A 23,145-nucleotide genomic window follows, 5' to 3' on the forward strand; every position below is an offset into this window, starting at 1 on the left:
ACCAAAACCCTATGATGATTCATTTGATGGTTGTAATGTTTGTTAAAAACGGCTCGCAATGCTCGTAAAATCCAAATATTCTAATATATCTATCTGAAAATTTTGAAAAAGGGGGGGAATTTGCCCCATCTGAAGGGAGTTTTTAATTAAAATAAAAAAAAGAGACAAAACGACCCCTTTGGTGACTCGTTTGGCGGTTTCAATTTTCGTTTAAGAAACTGCTCGTAAAATTCAAATATTTCAAGGAATATTAATCCGAAAATTTTAAAATTAATGAAGGGAGTATTTATCCATATTTTTAAAAAAAGGATCAAAAATGACCTCTTTGGTAACTTGTTTGGGGGTTAAAATTTTGCTCTTATATGTCTAAAATGAAAAAGTACTTCTTAACCGAAATTTTCAAAAAATGTGGAGGGGGATTTGCCCCCTCTTGTTATATTACCTCGTGATATAAACTTATAAAATGCTTATACTCTTGTCTTCTACTTTTAGTTCTACTTCCACAATATACTTTTTTCTTGCTCTAAATATTCGAAAATTTAAATCTCGTTATCTAAATTTTAAATTTCACCTATAGTGGATGATATTTAATGTTCGGCTCCTTGTGTGGTTTATTTGAAACGTTTTTTAGAACTATTACTTTTTCCCGAATTTATTATATTTTTTTCATTTCGGTGACATTTTCCCCTGCAATTTTTATTCATAAAACACGTTATCGTGCCAATGTTTATCCTCCACAATCTTCGCCGTACATTGGGTTCATCCTCGCCAGAACTTTACACCATTTACAATTTGTGTTGTGTAATTTTTCCGAGTGTTATTATTTTATAAAGTGAAATAAGATTTATGAAACGCATGAAGGTAAAATGAAATTAAATGAAGGGCGGCTAGAAATGATAAAAATGGAAAATATGAGCAGGCTGCACCGACTGAGGGGAAGGCGTCATCATCGTCAGCAGATAAATGAAATGAAAAACTGAGATGTTTATCATGGGCGAGGCATCATGTTTTAGCTTGGATGAAATTGTATTTCTCCTCTCCTGTGGCACTGGTCGGAGGGTAATATTAATGACTGGCCTTTGCGAAAAAGGCAAAAATCGCTTGCGCTGGTGTATGACACTAGCCACCTTTCCAAGCATCCGTGTCAAGCAGTGAACAACACCAACAACAATTTACATTCAGTTGTGAGGGAAATTTTAAATGAAATTTCCTTGGAGAAATTAATGCCGACATACACACACAAAGACAGACTGACAGACACAACTATAAATGCCAAGAAATCGTGGAATAGATGCTTCGCTAAATTAACGGACGCTACAATGTTTAGATGACAAGTGGATGTTAAGACAGACAGACAGACCGACAGAGAGATAGACAGATACCGATGCTCTTAAGATAAATATGAATTAATAATAAAAACAATTACCCCAAAGTGGAGCCGGTAATAAGCTCTGCCTGAGCACTTAATATCTCGGCAATGAATTCATCATTGTAGGCATCCTTGGGACGATACCAGCGACGACCACCGGGCAATACCAAGGGACGATCCGAGGCTGGTGTTAAGGGCCCAAAAGCTCGTTTTGACCGTTTAGGATTACTCTTGCGCTCCAAATGTTCCTCCAGCTCGCCAATGACTTCGTGTTTGTGGTCCTTTTAAATTGGTGAGGGGGTGGGTTTGTGTAGACGACGTGTCACGTTTTATTACATTTTTTATTTTTATTTTTTTGTGATTTTAGTTTTTGTTTTGTATTTTTTTAAGTGACAGAATTCCATTTTTTTTTTTTTAATTTCATTCATGTTTTTTCAGTTGATTAGTTAACATTTTTCAATATGGCGGAATTATTATAAATTTTCATGTGTTTTTGTTCAATTATGAAAGTAGCCAAGCAACATATTTTCATTGGAATTAGTTATATTTGTTGATTTTTTATTTCGATTACAGTAATGAATTGAATAAAGCGTTTTTATTAAAAAAAAAAATTTCGTTTAATTTTTATTTGTTTAGCATGAAATAAAAATAACAAAAGAAAAAAGGAAAAAAAAATTAAAAATATCAATAATGAGGCAAAAAAGAAAGTTAAACAAATTATTATTTAATGTTTAATATTTTATTTAAAACAAAACAAACTAGTATTAAATCGTTTTTGTGATTGCAACAAAGTTTTCTGTTTTTTTTTTTTTTTGTTTACAAAAGCCGTTGTTATGTTTTAACAATTGGTTATTGATGTGGAGATTATATGAGGCTTTCAATCGTCCTATGTCTTTGTATTTTTATATGTTTTTGTACTTTAGATTTCGAAATGTACTCTGTGCTGTAAAAATTAAAGAAAAATCTTCGATTTGTATTTCTTTGAGATAAATAATTATTAAGGTTAGATAGCACAAGAAAAAATTATAGAGTTTGTGAATTGAAATAATTATTTATATATCGAAATGAATTGAACGCCGTTTTATTAATAATAATCAGAAACAAAATGATGAAGTACAGCATTGTAACAAATGCGGAAAACTATTTGACAAAAACTTTTCTATACTTTTATACAAGGTGGCGCAAAAGTAATCCTCCTAACAAAAAATGCTATACATTTTTCGATTGGCCCCTAATGTCTCATTTACAGCCAAACAAAAAAAAAACATCGGAATGTCTGTCAAGTACATATGCATGTACATGGTAGCGCAAACATAAACTTAAGGGAACCTCCATAGACAATTTTATACTTCATGGATTGTCATCTACCAAATCTTCTTAAATACCAAATTTGAAGCAATTTCATGGGTGTCGTTATATACAGGGTGAGATAAAAAAAAAACTACAAAAAGTGAAATGTCATAATTTTTACATTTTTTTTAAATTTTATTGAATGAAAGCAAAAAATGTGGGAAATAATATCAAATTTTAGAATAAGATTAGATCTGTTCGAATTGGTCACCATTGGCACGAATTATGGCCTTCAAACGGCCAATGAAACCGTCACACAGTGCCCGAATGTTGTTCTGCGGTATTTTGGCTTATTGAGGTTATCGACACTTTTGTATTTTTTAGTGCCAACCTTGCTTTCCAAAATACTCCAGACACAATAGTCCAACGGATTTGTATCCGGAGAATTCATTTTCCGGCCACTGAGACGCGGGTTTCGAGCAAGACGCTTCTTTACTTTTCGAGCCATTTCTGCAGATGTTGTTGTTTTCTTTCGTTCACTTCCTTGACGTCGGGCTACGCTACCAATATCACGGCAACGAACGATGTTACGAGACACAAAAGATTTATTCAGATTTAAATTCTGGAGTGCTCTAACGATAGCCACATGTGGTTTTCCGGACAAGTATAAAGATATCACACTATCACGCTTGAATTCCATCACGAATAATTTTTTTATCTGGAAAATTCTCACCGAAATGCTTTTGTACGCTTGTAAACAATATAATGAGCTGTCACTGGAATTATTTAAACAGCTGTCGGACAAGCGGCGTGTCAATGACAGCAGTCTGCAGTTTTTTCATCTCACCCTGTATTGCAATTAATATAATAAACTTAAACAAATTTTTGGAATATTCTTTGCCAAAATTTAATTTTTAAAGCAGCAATGATCGCTAATCATATAAAACTTCTTAAAATTTAGGGGAAAACATGTGCGAACATGTCTACACCTCATATCTCCTTCCTTAATCTGACTGCATCAGCGCACTTAACTTTGTTATAATTCTCTACAGATTTCTCAATTGTTTGACTGCATCAGCGCATTTAACTTTATTAAAATTCTATACAGATTTTTCATATTGTTATTTTGAGAATGTCAAATATCAAAAAACAAAAAAAAAATAATTCGAGTCGGACATAATACTCAATACTTTAAAAAAATATTTTTTTTGTATCCTCTACCAAAGTATGGAGTATATTAAGCTTGTCATTCGATTTAAAACACATCGAAACATAAATTTTAAACCCCATATTGTACATATATTCCTGATTAGCATAACATTTTATATCGATTTTGCGATGCCAGCCCGTCTGTCTCTCCGTCTGGGGAAATCACTCTACCTTCCGAACGAAATGAAGTAGGTTGATAAAATTTTACTCAAATGTGTTTTAGGTCAGCAGGACTTTGAGTATTGAAAATGGCCTACATTGGTCCACATTTTGGTTGTACCACCATATAACTATTCCGACAGATTTAAAGTTTTTTGGGTGCTGTGGCTTACAAATTTGTAACCAAATTTGCTGTACATTGGCAGCATGTTTTCCATTATACATGGAACATCATTGCATTGATCTGTCGGTATTTTGATGATTTGTATCACACCTTTCTCCCGAAATGTTTTAAATTTGGAATTTAAAGCTCCTAATGGGTAGAAAATTGCTCATATTGGTCCAATTCATCGTATAGGTCCCATACAACGATACAACGATAAATCCCTATATTCGCTTTTTTGATAATTATTTCAAGTTTCGTATTTGGCCTATGACAAAAGTTCCAGATACAGGTCCACATCTTCGTATAGCCTTCATATAACGGTAACTTCCTACATTCGCTATTTTTATGATTTATTCGGTATTTTTCAACGTTTTTTTTTTAATCTGTAAATTGCTTCCAAATAGTCGAGGGTATTTCAAGTTCAGCCCGGCTGAAATTACTATTTTTTCATTTGTTTAAGTTAAACTTATTTATAATATACTTATTTATAATATATCAAATACCAGTATGACCGTTTGGATAATGCAGATAATCTTGTCAAGAAATCATAAAGTGGATTAAGCCGTTTTGTGGGGCCATACCAAAACCGGAAAAAAATTTAAAAAATTTTAAACTACTATTGCGAGTCTTAAATGCCAAATTTAAAACAATTTCGAGGGTAAATGCGACTAGGATTTTCAAATACCGAATCTTGATGGGTATTGTTATATGTGAGCTATAAGAAAACGTGGACCTAGTTATTCAATATTCTGCCACGGGAGCTAAACCCCATTACGAACTACAAATACCAAATCCGTGGGAAAATGTGGTAAAAATCATCAAAATACCGAATATCGAGAGGTGCCGTTATAGGCTGCTATACCAAAACGTGGGCCGATATATCTCATTTTCAATACCAACCATCCTAGACACAATGCAAATTGTTGTCTATCGTATTTCAACAGACAGACATCGTTAAATCGAATTAGAATTTTATTTTGACCATGAATGGATGGTATAACAAGTTAAAAATATTTTCATATTTTCCGACAGTTTTATACCCTCAGCGTTCGATCTTTTATTTATGTGTACCTTTTATTTATGTGTACCTACTCATTGCAGCCTGTCAACATACCTCATATAACGTTGTTAGAAATATTAATAAGACAGTCGGACTCTTAGTTCACATTTTATAAGAATAACGAATATTGAATATTTCAACTCTTTATGGGTGAGTTTGATTTTTCATGAAAACAAACTTTTTTGAAGAAAACAAATTTGCCAATAGTTCTTAATCCTACTGTATCTCCCAAGATTATTTAACCACCTAGAAACATAATAAGGAACGCAAATGCGATATTTGTCGACTCTGACTCTAGCAAAATTGTTAGACTCCGACTCATAGCCTTCGACTCCACAACCCTGGTCATAACTTTGTTTTCTAGATTTTTCTAGACTACAAGATTCAAACGTTCTATTTGATTTGTTTAACCACTAGCTATTTTGAAATAACAAATAATAAACACCACCTCTACTTATTCTTAATTTTCTCACATTTAAACTCCTTGCATATGAGCTTAACAAATTTTACAATAACTTGCCCCCTATTCTATCAAATTTCGAAATATGCTATAGCCAAATACCATTCCAATTAAAGCTTAACTAACAAAGCAAACACTTTTCCCTTGAATTAACAAAGCTGTTCAAATCGAGTTCAGCATTTGTTGTATGACAATCGCAACGATTTCAAGAGAAATTTTAATTTTGTAATTAATTTGAAATGCAATCGTACGAATTCCTAATCAAATTATTTAATTAATTATCTGCCTTTCAGTGACACATTAACCTGTCAAGATTAAAATATTAAAGTTAATTGTCATGACGAATGTATAAATCTATTTGGGGTTGCATTCAATGATGCTTCTCATCGTCATGGCGGTATGACAAATCTTGGAAAGGAAAAAAACGAAATACAAACAAAAATAAAAATTAAAAGGGGGACAATATATCAACACAAAAAGCTGGGGATAAATACAATAAAAATCTAAAAATTTGTTACAAAGCGACAGAAAGAAAGAGAAAATAGTAAGCGACGGCAACAACAACAACATACACTAATGTTTGTCAGTATTGTTTGCTAAATAACATACCTTTTGTTTTTTTAATTTCTGTTCATCCTCCATCTGTTGGGTCTCCTCTGAAACCGTCCCGGAGCTGAAGGTGGAAGTCACTTCCTTTTGGTTAATTGGATTCTTGTCAATTGTATCACGCGCTTCATTAGTGTCATTCGCAATTTGTTCGTTGGCTTTATTATCCTGCTCTTGCTGTTGGCTGAGGGCATTGATGTTGCTACCATCATCCTTCTCTCCTGATTCATGACATTTATCTGCTTCGTTGTCATTCGCCTTAATATCCGTATTTTTACCATCTGCACAAAGTGAGAAAGGCAAAAGCGATGAACACCATCAGAAAGAAACCAAGCAAGGGAAAGTACAAAAAAAGTGTGCAAGAAAAAAAAAAAAAAATAACGAAGAAAATAAATATTAGGTAAGCTGCGAAAAGAGACGACGGCGACATGGAGCACAAAAATGATTTAATTCAGGCGAAATATAATGAAGAAAAAACGACGTTCATATTCATTTGCTATAATTTCCTTCGGTGCTTGAAACGCTGAGAAATTTATACATATACTAGCTGAACCCGGTGCGCTTCGCTACCCCTTTTGATTTTATATGCATTCAAAATTTTATTTACGAATATATGTTGGATAAAGAAAAACAAATTTAAAAATTAAAAAAAATATTGCACTAATTTAATGCGTTAATAAACAAAATCATTACAAAAGCAGTAACATGACATGCATACACGAAGGGTTTGTCCTTTGGATTTATTTATTTCATAGCAAATACCAAGCGTGCAGGAAACTGCAATTTTTTTAAGTAGAGTGGCATTTCTATTGCAAGTAGTGAATTCGAGATAGCAACATACTTCGCCGTAATAAGCGTATTTCAAATAAATTGTTGTGTTGTTTTTAGTGTTAGCCTAAGGCGTTGTGGGTCAATGGTTCTTATTAAAATCATATCCCAATCTGATCCGATTTAAATATAATTTAAAAAAAATTACTTTTACACCAAACTCCGCCACACCTTTCATATTTAATTGAAATATATATATGGGAGCTATATCCAAATCTTAACTAATTTCCAATTAATTTATCACATTTATTATTATAACAAAATTCCGCCACACATTCTGAATTTCATTGGAATCGGTCATATATATCGTGTTTGGTGCATAATATGCATGAAATCGGCCGAAATACATATGTTAGCTATATCCAAACCTCAACTGATTTCAATATAATTTGGCAATTTTTGCTGGTGCCAGATTTTGTCTCTCTCGCTTTGGGTGCATCAAATATGTGAAATCGGCTGAGTATATATATGGAGCTATAATCACATCTGAGCGTATTTGAATATAATTTGTCAAATGTGCATCAAATATGTGAAATCGGCGGATAATATATATGGGAGCTATATCCAAATCTGAACCGATTTTAATATAATTTGACTAATTTATTTTCTAATCAAAATCCCGTTACATATTCCAAATTTCTTTGGAATCGAACATACATATCGTGTATGGTGCATAAAATACATGAAATCGGTCGAAAATATATATGAGAGCTATATCCAAATCTGAATCGATTTTAATATAATTTGACAAATGTATATTTGTTTTAATTTCCGCTACACATTTCAAATTTCATTGAAATTAGAGATACATAGCGTGTTTGGTGCATCAAATACATGAAATCGGTCGAAAATATATATGGGAGCTATATCCAAATCTGAACCGATTTCAATATAATTTGAAAAATTCGTTTTTGCTCCCGATTCCGTTACTTATTTTAAATTTCATTAAATTTGGACATACATATCTTGTTTGGTCCACCAATCACATGAAATCGGCCGAAAATGTATATGGGAGCTATATCCAAATCTGAACCGATTTCAATATAATTTGGGAAATAAATTTTTTAGATAAAATCTATCACACGTTTCAAATTTCATTGAAATTGGGGATACATAGCGTGTTTGGTGCATCAAATGCTTGAAATCGGCCGAAAATATATATGGGAGCTATATCCAAATCTGAACCGATTTCAATATAATTTGACAAATTTATTTTCGGATCAAATCCCGTCACATATTCCAAATTTCATTGGAATCGAACATTCATATTGTGTTTGAGGCATCAAATGAACGAAATCGGTCGAAAATATATATGGGAGCTATATCCAAATCTGAACCGATTACAATATAATTTAGCAAACTTATTTTTGTTCCAAATTCCGTTACACATTCCAAATTTGGAGACTGTATCTTTAACCGATCAATAGATATGTGCATATAAAATCTAAATTTTTGGGAGGTACCTCCGATTCTGATGCTATATCTCCAGTTCCAAGTGGAAATTCAAAAATTTATATAGCCTATGTTACTTTCAGGCGATGTTGCAGTATATATGGAAATTTTCAGAAAAATCTATTCAGCAGTTTTCGAGTCCATAATTTACAAACAAACAAACAAACAAACAAACAAACAAACAAACGTACAAACATTTTCCTCTTTTATAGATATAGATTTTCGTTTTATTTCATTTTTCTGTGGTCATTTTCTGTTACTTGCACAGATTTGTCAATTATGTTGGGACATTCCATTTCATAATGAAATTATGAGTTGTTTTTACTATTTTTCTTTAAAATTAGGATAATGTGTTTTTATCAAATGTTTAGTCAACTTTCGGACGAATTCTTCTCTACTATTTGCAGTTTATATTTGGCTCATGGAGTTAATGATTGGCTCAATCATGAATAGATTTATACATAATTAGGTAATTAAAATAAGTGAAACATAACCGAACATAAGTAAAACATAACCGATAGAAATGCTAAACTACTAAATATTTATATGTGAAATACATTTATATGTAATTTTCTCTTATGAAGAAAAATTCCATGTACGTATTAAAATGTTTGGTGGATCTAGGACCATAACTTCGAGGAGTCACAATTTATGACATAAGTTAATGTTTAACTCCATTTCCACATTTGAATTTACCATATATTTGCAAGCGCGCTTGAAAAAAAAAACAAATATTTGTTAAAATCCAAATTTCAAGAATGCAGCCTCGGTTCAGGGATCGATTCTAATACAATTCACTTTAAATAATTCAGTGATCCAAATGTTGGACGGTCGAAACAACTATTTAATATCTGACATTTTGTACGATACGTCTGATGAAGGTGTGCCAGAATTCTGTGCAATTTATTTGAGGGTAATTTTCACCTGCTGTAGAGTTTTTTATACCCTACGCCACATAGTGTTAAGGGCATTTTTACGTCTTTGTTCTTTTGTTTGTAACATGGCCCCATAGCTACTTTTGAGGATCTTCATAGAATTACTTTCTGAGTCGATTTATGCATGTCAGTCCGTCTGTCCATGTATTCTTGTGAACAAAACGTAGGTCGCATTTGTTATCCGACTGAGATGAAATTTTCCAAACAATATTTGTTTGGCCCAAAGACGAAGCTTATTGAAGTTGGTGATAATCGGATCATATTTCGATATAGCTCCCATATATATCTTTAACCGATTTCGGTTAATTGCGCACCATTCTAGCGCATTTTGATATATAGTTCCCATATACAGGGTGAGATTAAAAAACTGCAACCAACTTCAGACTGCTGTCATTTCTAAGCAACTCGTCCGACAGCTGTTAAAATTATTCCAGTGACAGCTCATTATATTGTTTGCAAGCGTACAAAAGCTTTTTGGTGAGAATTTTCCAGAAAAAAGTTATTCGTGATTGAATTCAACCGCTATAATTTGATTTCTTTTTATTTGGCTGGAAATCCACAAGTGGCTATCGTGAGAGCACTCCAGCATTTAAATGTGAATAATTTTTTTGTATCTCGTATCATCACTCGTTACCATAATACTGGTAGCGTAACCCGACGTCAAGGAAGTGGACGGAAGAAAACAGCAACATCAGCAGGAATGGTTCGAAAAGCAAGGAAGCAACTTGATCGAAACCCGCATCGCAGTGGCCGAAAAATGGCTCTTGAGCTGCACATATTGAAAAATGAGCTCGGGGCAAAACCGTTGAAATTCTAAAAAGTGCAAGAACTCGCAATAGAAAGAAAACATACTTAAAAGAACTAAAGAGTTGCTTTGTTTTGCCGAAAGTGGTGAACTGCCGAATTTGGTTTTCTCCGATGACAAAACATTCGTTGTCCGGCAGTTTGTAAACAAACAAAATGATCGTGTGCACCTACGGTTGGCTACCAGAACTCAAGCGCCGGCCATAGTGATGGTATGGGCCGCCATAACATCAGAATAAATGCCGAATATTATCGCGAAAATATTTTGTGGGGTGTATAAAGCCTGAGCACGCGCCACCGAAGAATGTTTACAAAATGAGGTTCCTTGTTTCATTTCCAGCGCACAATGGCTACCAAAATCGTCGGATACCAATCCGTTGGACTATTGTGTCTGGAGCATTTTGGAAAGCAAGGTTGGAACTAAAAAATACCAAAGAGTCGATCACCTCAAGCAAGCGCTTCGCTGGGAATGGGCCAAAATACCGCAGAACAAAATTTAGGCAGTGTGTGACGGTTTCATTGGCCGTTTGAAGGCCAGAATTCGTACCAAAGGTTACCAATTCGAACAAATCTAAACTAATTCTAAAATTTGATGCTATTGCCGACAGTTTTTGCTTTCATTCAATAAAATGTAAAAATTATGGCGTTTGACTTTGTTGCAGCTTTTTTTTATCTCGCCATGCATACACTGTTTCGCCACCGAAGCTAGAATCCATTATGACCTGCAAATACCAATTTTTAGACAAATCCGTGCAAAAATGTGGCAAAATCATCAAAATACCGAATATCGGGAGGTGCCATTATATGAAGGCTATACTAAAACGTGGATCTATATATACAATGTATGTATACAATTTTCTTAAATGTTTTCGAAGAAACTTCTCTAACTAATTCCAAAATTTAGAAAGCTTCGAGTAATATTTAATTGCTTTGTCCAAATATTTTTAGAAATTATAAAATTATTTCCGAATTTCCCAAGAAATTTTGGAATTTTCGGGAAATTTCCCAATAAAAATATCGGCCTTTTTAAGAGATTTGGTAATTTTTTTAAAACGTTCATTCTGAGTTCTACTTTTGAAAACTTTCTGAGTGTCTTAATTTTTCTCTAAATCTTGCAATTTTTTTTTTTTTTTTTTTTTTTTTTTTGAATTCTGACCGAAATCGAAATTTGATTCAAATAATTTCAGAGAAAGTTCTCATATTGATTCCAAAATTTGCGGAAAAATTCGGAAAGCTTTGAATAATATGTTCAAAAATATTTCTAAATTTTCCTAGAATTTTTGGAATTTTTTTTCGGATTTTTTCAAATTTTTAGAATGTTCATTCAGATTTTCTTCGAAAACATTCAGGGAGTCTTAATTTTCCTCTGAATGTTTCGGACACTTCTAAAAAACTTTTGTGCAGAATTTTGAACTGAATTCGAAAAGAACTAAGAAAAAAGATGTAAGTAGATACGAGCAGCCGCAAACGAAAAAGCGTGAACCAGGGCCAAGCAAAAGAAACGCGAGTGTCTTCAATGTGCGAATCTCTGTTTGGCCTTGGTGTAAAAAACCCAACATTCTCTCTCTGTCTCTCTCTCTCTCTCTCTCTCTCTTCCTTTATTCATTTGTTTTTTTTTGCCCACGAAAAACTACCGATTTTGGGAATGCTTAAGAGGTGGGCCCTGTTTTTTCCTTCTTGTAAAAGGAATAAATGTCTCAAGTGGTTTCATCCATCTTCCTTCCCTTTTCTTGTAAAAGTGTGCAGTATTTCAGGTAAGACTGCGAAATTAGATATAATTTCTACGCTCACTCCCATCCGATATATTCCTAAACTTTTGCCTAATCGGTCCACTTTCTGTAGCATCTCTTCCTGTAACAATATCTCTCATTAAAATTCTGTTCCTCGACCGCCCTCCAAAGTCATTCAATCCAATTGCATGGAATTGCCCACAATAATTACCTGCATTGTCTTCTTCGTTGGTCAATTGCTGTGGTTCATCGTTTCTTTCCAAGCTGATTTCACGTGCCTCCGGGGATTTTTGCTTTTCTTGTTGTAATTTAAATGAGGGTAATAAATCTGCCAATTGACGTGTCACGGTATCCAGTGTCGATTGTATGGTACTGGGAAGGTTGGAAAGAGCAGCCAATTGACGTTGAACATCAACCAATTGGCGTTCCAAAGCTAATTCTTCTTCAGTTTTCTCAACTTCGGCAACATTGCTTACTTCTTCTGCTTCTGGCTCGTTAGCTTTATTGTCCTCCTGTGGGCATTCCATTTCTTTCATTTCTGGAGTGGTCTCTTTTTCTTTGTCGGATTTTTCAATCTCCTCCTCTGGTTGGTTGCTTGAGGACTCATCTGCATTTGCGATGTCTTCTTTGGAAATGGTTTCTTCCAAATTGGGTACCTCGGTATCAACCGGGGTTGGAGCCTCAGGTTCGGGTTCAGGTTCTGGTTCCGGTTGGGGTTCTTCAACTGGTGGTGGTGGTGTCGGTTCCTTTTCAGGTTCCGGTTTTGGCTTTAAAGGAAATAAACTGTTCATCACACACACACACATAATAACCAAATATGAATCCATGCATTTTACCTGCGGTACTGGTGTCACCGAACGGGATGACCTTGGTGCAGACTTTACAATTTTCACTTTGTAAGCATTTGCAGCACGCCTTTCAGCCTCCAGCTGTTGTTTACTCTTCGGTATAGGACGATCTGGTTTCTGCAAAAACGTGGTCCACCTACGATTCTCCTTCTCCTTTTCAAGTTTGGTCTTGGATGCCTCTTCGCTGAGAGTACGCAACACTTGACTGCTCATGCATACGCCTGGTTTCGGATACAGCCTATAAATATTAATTCTATTTTTTAAGTCAGAACATTAGAATATGAGCAATAAAAACGGTGGTTATACAAACCCTGGATGGTTAAGCTCATTGGCAGCTATTTCCGAGGCATCTGCTAGAACGGCAGCAATTTCTTCTTCTACCAATTTGCGTTCACTTTCCTCGGACAATACCGAGCAGGGCCTATCGTCCTGATCTCCTACGTACTGATCGTCAGCATTGCCCGCTTCTTGGGTGCCGTCGTTTTGCTGTTCATTGTCTTCAGCAGATTCATTTGTTTCGCCAGCTTCCAAGTATGGAGAAAATGGTATGGGAGATTGCGATGGCCGGAATTCCAAAGGATCTTGCAAAAAGACAGTCGACGGACGATATTCCAAAGTTTGACGAGTAAACGGGGATTGTGAACGTCGATTGTTCAACGATTGTTCTGCATTGGTTGTTGGTAGCAAAGAGGTTGAATCCCAAGTGGGTTCGGTGCGGATTGCAGGTATTGGGGATGGAGATCTTGCTCTTGTCAATGATTCAGAGGCCTGTTCCGTCATAAGGTATGGTCCTGGAGACTTGGCTTCTAAGCATGGTTCAGTTCCAAGTGGTGGTATGGGAGAAGGTGATCTAACTTTTGGCATGTTAACGGTTGATTGTACCGCCACCACGGCCACAAAACTCGTTGGTGTAATGGGGGAGGGTGACCTTCCCCGTGCAAAAGTTTCCGTGTAGTTCTCAATCGATAAATGTGGCACCGGTGATTTTGCCTCTAAACATGGTTCAGTGCCGAGTGGTGGTATGGGAGACGGTGGTCGTTCACTGGGTAAACTTTCTGTCACAGCCGGCTTTGCAGGAGTAGGAGCAGCTGCAGGAACATTTACAAAACTTGTGGGAAGTCGAGGTTTTTCGGTTACCTCGAGAAAACTGGTTGGAGTTGTGGGTATAGCTTTGTTGGTCGTTGGAAAGTAATTCGGCTTCACATGCTGTTCCTCGTTTTCCCTAAAGGTAGAGCTAGATTACCACAAATGTCACTGCTTTAATGGTTCACTTGCCTTTTGATTCCCAGGAAGAAAACATTACCGCATTTCGTTATCACCTTGTGCGATTCTTCGTGCGTTAATGGAGATGTTGGTGTATCATTAATTCGTACAATCACATCACCGACCTTAAGACCAGCCTCCTGGGCAATGCTACCCTCAGTAACCTGAAATATTTTACATTTATAATGAGGATCATGTAAATGCAATTAAAAGGGAAGTATTTCATGACACACATACACGTACAGAGATATAGAGAGAGAAATATATGTAATTCAAAGCAACGTTAGCTTTAAGCATTGCATGTACCAGTAATAATATAAGGTAACAAGAGATTAGAAAAGAGTAACGATTTAGTTGATATGGTCGACCATGTAATACCTTAAAACTATAAAAAAGTTCAAAACAAATTCTAGGGAGACTATCATCTTATTTTTTATTTGCCATGCCGAATGACCAGAATTTGGATAGCCTTCTATTTAAAGAAGTTTCCTGCATGGAATCCTTTAGATGGTCTGTTATATGTTAAGCTTAGATGTTTAACACTTCTTGAAGTTATCTAATCTTTGAACATCCAATCCTATTTAAGAAGGTCACATAGGTGAAAATTCAGGCTTAAGTTTTATCTTGCTATCCAATGTTTACATTATGTTTCAGAAATTTATAGTTACGATATTGAAGTATTTTTATACCCTCCACCTTGGCAAGGATGGTCGAAATATTCGTCATAGACCCAAAAAAGTATATATATTCATGATAAGCATAAATTTCTAAGTCGATTTGCGATAGCCTCTATATAACGGTGTTTTGATGGTTTTAGCCGGATTTTTTTCACGGATTTGTCTAAATTTGGTATTTGTAGTTCGTAATGTCCACGTTTTAGTATAACCACTCCGGTTGTGGAACATTGAATATCTTGGTCCAAGTTTTCCTACAGCGCTCAAATAGTGGTTTCTTCGCATTTTCGGCATTTTAAGGCACATTTTCTAATAGATTTGTGTTAAATTTGATATTTGTAATGGGTTCTACAACCGGTATTAAAATATTGTCCATATTGGTCAACGGTTTGGTATTTTATATTGGATATATAGACCGATATTTTTTTCACAGATAATTTTGCATTGAAATGTTTTCTTTACCGAATGGTGGACTTAATTTCTTTTTACTTGTTTTTTAAAGATAATTAAAAAATTGTTGAGATTGAAGTTATTATAAGTTTGAGGAACTTTTTAATACCTTGAAATATTGAAATACTCCTATTGAAACAAATCCGGTTACCAACTCATTATTTTAACTAGGACATGTCCCATGATAAAGTAAATATTTTTTGGCAACTAAAAATCGATTAAACAAATATGTATTTTACAAAAATAACTACTTGGTAATCAGATTTGAAATGAGAATTTTTGCTGGGTTTCGTGTATCGATCTTCTTATTACGTCGGTCTTAGTCAAACAAGCTATATTTGTCCGTCCATTGGTCTGTTAATTTGCAATCCCACTTCAGGTCGCAATTATAGTACGATCCTCACGAAATATCGCATGAAGTTATAGTTAGGCCCAAAATGAAAGCATATGGTTTTAAGATATGATCGTACAATACCTAGGATTAAAAATTCACCTTCTGGCTGATTTAGTTAACATAAAAAGTGAGATATCAAAGATATAGCAAAGCAAACAACTAAAATTTCTACTATTTTTTAAAGTTCATTCAACTGAAACAGATAATAACAGATAATAACAGTTATCGAAATATCAAAATTTCAGGATTTCACCTCTACTCCTTCGCACAATATGAAATTTAGTACTACTTCGAATTTTTCGTACACTTATTGTAAATATTTTCAAAACCACCTCCAAATCTCTACATACAGAGACCTCGGTATCAAATTGAGGATTTCAGCTCTATTTCTTCACGCAATACCAAATTTAGTACCATTCAATTATAGTAACATCTGCCACACCACCACCATATCACAATTCTCAAAAACCAACAGAGACCTCAATATCGAAATTGAGGATTCCAGCATTTAGTACTTTTCGTATAAGTTTAGTACTGATTTCCGAAACCACCTCATTTGTCCAGTGTAGACATGAATAGAACAGACCCTAATATCAAATTTCAGATTTCATGCACTATCTTTTCACCAAATTGTATCAAATATGGTACTATTTAGTACTTTTCGTGCACATGTAGCACACATTTCCAAAACAACCTCCTTGTCACAAACATAACAACAACAGGACCGCCGATACAGAATTACAAAATTCCAGCTTCATCCGTTCACCCTAAAAACCACCTTCATATATCAGACTAACTTCCAGCCAAACTTCAAGGTACAATTTTCGAAGTTTAGTACCATTTTAGAAATTTTCGTAACCTTAAAGTCTGAAATTCCCAAAACCCTTGGGACATCTAATCTGCATCAGTGGCTCTCATTTTAAAATTGTAGAATTCAGAATATGTTTATACCCTACACCACAGTATGAAGGGTGTATTAAGTTTGTCATTCTGTTTGTAACACCTCGAAATATACATTTTAGACCCAACAAAGTGTACCTATATATTCTTGAACAGCATAAATTTATATGACGATTTAGAAAATTTTACTCAAACGTATATTACGCCTGCAGGACTTTTGGTATTGAAAATGGGCCATGTAGGTTCACATTTTGGTATAGCACCCATATAACGGCACCTCCCAATATTCGGTATTTTGATGATTTTAGCGCAATTATTCACCATAATTGTTTCAAATTTGGTATTTAAAGTTCATAATGGATACTACAGCCTATGAGAGAAAATTGTCTGTGCAGGTCCACGTCTTCGTATTGCCCCCATATAAGCGTACCTCCCGATATTCGATATTTTGATGATTTTAGCGACACTATTCACTGAAATTGTTTCAAATTTGGCATTTGAAGTTCGTAATGGATACTACAGCCTATTACAGAAAAGTGTCTGTGCAGGTCCACATTTTGGTATAGCCCCCATATAATAGTACCTCCTTATATTGATGAATTTAACTACATTATTACCGATTTTTTATGTTTCGCATTTGCATATTGTAATGGCTTGTGACAAAAGTTGTCTATACAAGTCCAGGTCGTCGTTTATACCCTTATTTGACGGCTATACTTGGTACTTTTAAGATTTTAACATAATTATTAACGGATTTAATATTTTTTTTGAAAATTGCCAAATTCGTTCCAAATGGTGGAGGGCATTCAAAGTTCGGCCCGGCCGAACTTACAGCTTTTTCACTTGTTTTTTTTTAATTTTGACCTTTTACCAGCCAGACAGATGGACTTCGCGTGATCGACTCCAAATGTCCTGAAAAGGGTTTGGTCCAAAGAGAAGCACGTTTTGGGCGTATCAAATGATATGTACCCGCTTTAACCATATGGCTGAGGGTATAAAAAAGGCCCATTTGGAAATTACTCATATTGTTATCAGTAGTAATAGCGAAGACACTATTCACCTTAACTGCGCGCATTCCCAGGAGTCTTAATCCGAAAATTTAAGAAAATGTGGAAGTGGAGATTTTTGCTATTGAATAAAGACTTTCAAATGCCAGTTTCCCAATATCTCCTTCGAAACCAACATACAACTAACATGACACTTCCCAAATATCTATTGTAGGGTACGGAATATTTTCCACATAATACAAATGTAACGCAAAGTATAATTTGCGTATGAATAAAATAAGAAGAGCAAAAAAATGAAAAAAGCGCAAAAAAAAAGAAATACAAAAAATCGCCGCTGTTGAAAGGTCAGTTGCCGCCTTCACATTATAATATTCATGATTTCTGCCAAAGATTTAAATCTTTTTCTCTGAATTTTGTTTCTTTTGCATAGTTTCAGCTTTTTTCATTTTTCTTTGCATTTCTTTTTTTGTGTACGTTTTCCACCTAAGTTTAGCCAGCCAACACGAGGAATTCCTAACGCAAAACATTTGCCATGTAAATTCAAAACAATCAAAAAGTACTTTTCTCTTAGTGAGGGAAACAGATTTTCCCGATTTTGTTGTTGTTGCTGTTTTTGTGATTTGGTTTGTTTTTCTTTCTTGCTTAATTTTATTGTGGATCAAAACATGACCCGCTGGCTAGCTAGCTGGCTGGCTGGTCGATTGTCTTCTGATTTTATTTGTGTTTATCTTGTGGCGTAAGCGTTTAAATGACAATTAAATGAAACGCGTGCTAAATTGCTATGAATACATTTTGCGGGATGATAAAAATAACGTTTCGTTTTGTTGTTGCTGCCGTGGCTACGTGTTGTCATGCTACAATGCATGGCAATGAGTGCACAATGTCCTGACTTTGCTGTTATTCTTTTTGAGTTACAATTACAAAAATTAAGGAGTACTTTAAGAGGAAAAACCGAAGATCAAGACCGCATTGTCTTGACTTGTTGATTGGTATATAAAACACTTTACTATGTTAAAATTAACAAATTATCATTCGGATTATTGTCAAATATTAAAGAACTGTCTGGGATCCCGCTGTGTCGTCAATAGAGAAGAGGTGCCGACTACTAAAAAAAAAAACGGCCGGGCCAAACTTTGAATGCCCTCCATCTTTTGGAAAAAATTTGAAAATTATCAGAAAAAAAAAAAAGGTTAAAAATATTGTTAATGTAAAAAATACCGAATATAGGTAGTTAACCTAATATTGGGGTCTAAAAGAAGACGGGGACCTTCATAGACAAATTTTGTCATAGGCCATTACAATATTCAAACACGAAACTCGAAAAAAAAAAAACAAGTAAAAAAGCTGTAAGTTAGGCCGGGCCGAACTTTGAATACCCTCCACCATTTGGAACGATTTTAGCAATTCTCAAAAACAATAAAATCGGTTAAAAATTCTGTTAAAATCTTAAAAATACCGAATTTAACTGTTATATTAGGGTCTATACGACGACATGGACCTGCATAGGTAACTTCTGTCATAAGCCATTTTACTTAATTTAAAAATTTACCCAATTTTATAAAAACTAATTTCAAGTTTGTATCTTTTATCTAATATATACATAAATTTTAACTAGAGTAACATAAATTTAATATAATACCAAACTGCGGAATGTTGAACATAAGTTAAACCTTAAATTGTAGGCTACTGCAATATTTATCCTGCACAACATATTGCCAAGGAAAATATTTGTCAATACATTGTGCATATCATTCAATTTATTTCTATTGAAGCTTTGTTGAAAGACAGTGAAATTCACATGCCACAAATATTTCAATATTTGGTTAAATATTTAAAATATTACGAATTGAAATGAGGACACGTTATTCAGATGTAATTTCTACACTCCACCATGACCACTACTACGCTACTCATGACTGTTTATGACGGCAAGCGCTAAATTCCACACAATTAATTTTTCTTTTTATACCCTACACCACAAGCTGTTCGGGGCATTATGTCTTTGACATTTGTTTGTAATAGGCAAGAGGAAACGAGATAGAACCATAGTTCCTTTTGATGGTCATCAAAGAATCACATTCTGAGTCGATTTATGCATTCCGTCCATATGTCCGTCTGTTCATGTATTTTTGTAAACAACGTACAGGTCGCATTTTTTGCTAGCTAGAGTTAGAGCACACCAGCATTTAAATGTGAATAAATCTTTATGTCTCCTACCATTTCTCATACCGTGATACTGGTAGCATAGCCCGAAGTCAAGGAAGTGGTCGGAAGAAAACAGCAACATCAGCAGAAGTGGTTCGAAAAGTAAACAAGCGACTTGATCGAAACCCGCGTAACAGTGGCCGGAAAATGGCTCGTGAGCTGAACATATCGCAATATTCCATTCGGCAAATATTTAAAAATGACCTCAAGGTAAAGCCATTGAATATCCAAAAAGTGCAAGAGCTTACAACGCAACAGAAAGAAAATAGACTCAAAAGAGCTAAAGAATTGCTACGCTTGGCGAAAGTGGCGAACTACCGAATTTGGTTTTATCAGATGAGAAATCATTCGTTGTCCAGCATGATCGTGTTTATTTGCCAAAGAGGTCAGCTGAAAATGTGCACCTTCGTTTGGCCACCATAACTCAAGGAGGGTGTATTAAAGCCTTGAGCACGCAAACACACTCAGCACGCGCCACCCTAGAATGGTTACAAAATTAGGCTCCTCGCTTAATTTCCAGCGCACAATGGCCACCAAAATCTCCGGATACCAATCCGTTGGACTATTGTGTCTGGAGTGTTTTGGAAAGCAAGGTTGGCACTAAAAAATACCAAAGTGTCGATCACCTCAAGCAAGCGCTTCGCCGGGAATGGGCCAAAATACCGCAGAGCAACATTCGGGCAGCGTGTGACGGTTTCATTGGCCGTTTGAAGGCCATAATTTGTGTCAAAGGTGAGCAATTTGAACAAATCTAAACTTATTCTAAAATTTGATGCTTTTTCCGACATTGTTTGCTTTCATTCAATAAAATCTAAAAATATATATAAATATTATGGCGTTTGACTTTGTTGTAGTTTTTTTATCTCACCCTGTATATATAAAATTTCAGGATTTCAGTTATATTACCAAAATCCCCTCCATATCTCAATTATAGATGCGAAGAGAGACTTCAATATCAAAATTTCAGAAAACCAGCCCTATTCCTATCCAATGTAGTATCCATTTACTACTTCTCGTACAAATATGGGACGCATTTCCAAACCATAGCCAAATCTCAAACAAAGTTACAATCAGTGTTGTAAACATTAACTTGTAAATGTATCCCTTCACCCAATACCAAATATAGTACTATTCAGTACCTACCACCAATATGGACCCCAACACAAGATTTCAAAAAAAAAAAAAAAAAAAAAAAAACAACTTCACCCTTAACCAAATTTAGTACCATTTAGTACAGTTCGTGTAATTAGACCACATTTCCAAAACCACCTTCATATATCAAACTAACTTTCCAATCTAGATTTTCATACCAAATTTCATGTTTTTTGCTCTATCCATTCGCCATTTAGTACCATTTTAGAACTTTTCGAAAACTTAAGGTTCGAACTTCCCAAACCCCTTTGGATCATCTATCCTGCACTCTATCAGTGAATCTCATTCCAAATTTCGCAGTTCTAGCTCTATTTGCCCAATACAATTTCTGGTACATTTTAGTAAAGGGTGTTTTTTAAGCCCGATAGAACTTATTTCTTCAACCTTATTTCTTCAAAAATGAGGCCGGAGGTCGTGTTACGGTCAATAGGGATCGTTACGGCACCACGATCAATGATTTTTTGTTTAAAAATATGGATGACATTGATCCGGAGGAGATGTGGTTTCAACAGGATGGCTCTACGTGACATACGGTGAACGCAACCATCGACTTATTGAAATCAAAATTTGGCGATAAGTTGATTTCGAGAAGTGGACCTTTCAATTGGCCTCCAAGGTCGTGCGATTTGACACCTTTCGATTATTTCCTGTTGGGCTACATGAAGTCACTGGTTTATGCTGATAAACCAGAAACAATTGACGTATTGGAGGCCAGCATTGTTCGTGTTATTCGTAACATACGGCCAGCAGTGCTCGAAAAAGTGGCCAAAAATTGGACGTCCAGAATGCACTTCGTCAAGAACAGCTGCAGTGCCCATATGCCCGAAATCATTTCCAAATTTTAATGTCAGGTATTGATCTTTTAATAAAAAAAAAATTTTTCATTAACATTTAATTTTTTTGTTATTTTTTACAATTTCAAGTTCTATCGGGCTTAAAAACACCCTTTACATTTCGTATCCTTTTAGTAAGAATTTGCAAAACCCCAGCCGTATCACACGCCTACGCACAATGACTGACCCTCGTGCAAAATGTCATGATTCTTGCTTCAGCCGTTTTGTCTGGGCGTTATTCTCGGTCAGTCTGTCAGTGACTTATTTCCTCGCTTTCTTATTTACATAGAAAAGCTGACCCGGTCCCCGTTGCTGGCCCGTCGTTATAGTTTTTATGTTCATTTGTCAGTTATCTGTAAATTGGTAGTTTACTGGGAACATAAAAAAATCTTTGAAAGGTCAATATGGGTTCAAGTTGTGATGTATACCCGACATAAGATACCACCGGAATTCGGTGTTCTATGATTTAGCTACATTTTCAACGGAATTGTTACAATGTTGGTGTTTGGAGTTCTCAATGGTTTTCATCTCCTATGTCAAAGACCTCCATGAATTCGGAATTCTGATGATGATGACTCACGGTTGATGGTTGTAGTTCCCAATCGATATCACTGAAAATTATCTATACATGACCACGCTTTTATACCCTCCACCATGCATAGTATGGAGGGTATGTTAAGTTCGACATTCTGTTTGTAACTCATCGAAATAATCATTTTAGACCCAACAAACTATATATATTCTTGATCAGCGTAAAATTCTAAGACGATTTAGCCCTGTCCGTCCTGTCCGTTCGAAGATGGGCTATATCGGTCCACGATATCGTATAGCGCCCATATAATGCTACCACCCGATACTTGGTATTTTGATTATTTTAACAACACTTTTCAATGGAATTGTCTGAAAATTCACACAAGGAGTTGCTTGTGAGTACTTTACCCCTGAAAGAAAATTATCTGTATAGGTCCACGATATCGAATAGCCCCATATAACGGTACCCCCGATATTCGGTATTTTGATGATTTCAACCACATTTTCAATGGAATTGTCTAAAAATCCACACAACGAGTTCCTTGTGAGCATCTTATCCCCTGAAAGAGAATTATCGTATAACCCCCATATAACGGCACACCCCCTTAATCAGTATTTTGATGATTTTGGCCACATTTTTCAACTGAATTGTCTGAGAATTCACACAAGGAGTTCCTTGTGAGTACTTTATCCCCTGAAAGAGAATTATCTATATAGTCCACGATATCATGTAGCTCCCATATAACGGTACCCCCGATGTTCGATATTTTGACAATTTCGGCCAAATTTGTCAATGGAATTGTCTTAAAATCCACAAAAA

The 23,145-nt window shown here is 35.2% G+C and overlaps 1 protein-coding gene across 5 annotated transcripts in view; it reads right to left on the bottom strand.

The window, feature by feature from the left end:
* LOC101895305 (cell surface glycoprotein 1) overlaps window positions 1-23,145 on the bottom strand; it is a 40,279-nt gene that overhangs the window by 15,635 nt on the left and 1,499 nt on the right. For 2 of the 5 annotated variants that reach the window (XM_005180919.4, XM_059129719.1), the window contains exons 2-7: window positions 14,192-14,343; window positions 13,227-14,138; window positions 12,905-13,169; window positions 12,280-12,835; window positions 6,323-6,600; window positions 1,427-1,650 (exon numbers count right to left, since the gene is read on the bottom strand). In XM_005180919.4, the coding sequence (XP_005180976.1) occupies window positions 1,427-1,650; window positions 6,323-6,600; window positions 12,280-12,835; window positions 12,905-13,169; window positions 13,227-14,138; window positions 14,192-14,343 (2,387 nt within the window). Of the gene's footprint in view, window positions 1-1,426; window positions 1,651-2,174; window positions 2,313-6,322; window positions 6,601-12,279; window positions 12,836-12,904; window positions 13,170-13,226; window positions 14,139-14,191; window positions 14,344-23,145 lie in introns of those variants that run through there. The other 3 variants (XM_005180920.4, XM_005180921.4, XM_020035859.2) reach the window with 3 other exon arrangements.

This window comes from Musca domestica, unplaced genomic scaffold, assembly GCF_030504385.1.
Source record: "Musca domestica strain aabys unplaced genomic scaffold, Musca_domestica.polishedcontigs.V.1.1 66, whole genome shotgun sequence".
Classification (NCBI taxonomy): domain Eukaryota; kingdom Metazoa; phylum Arthropoda; class Insecta; order Diptera; family Muscidae; genus Musca; species Musca domestica.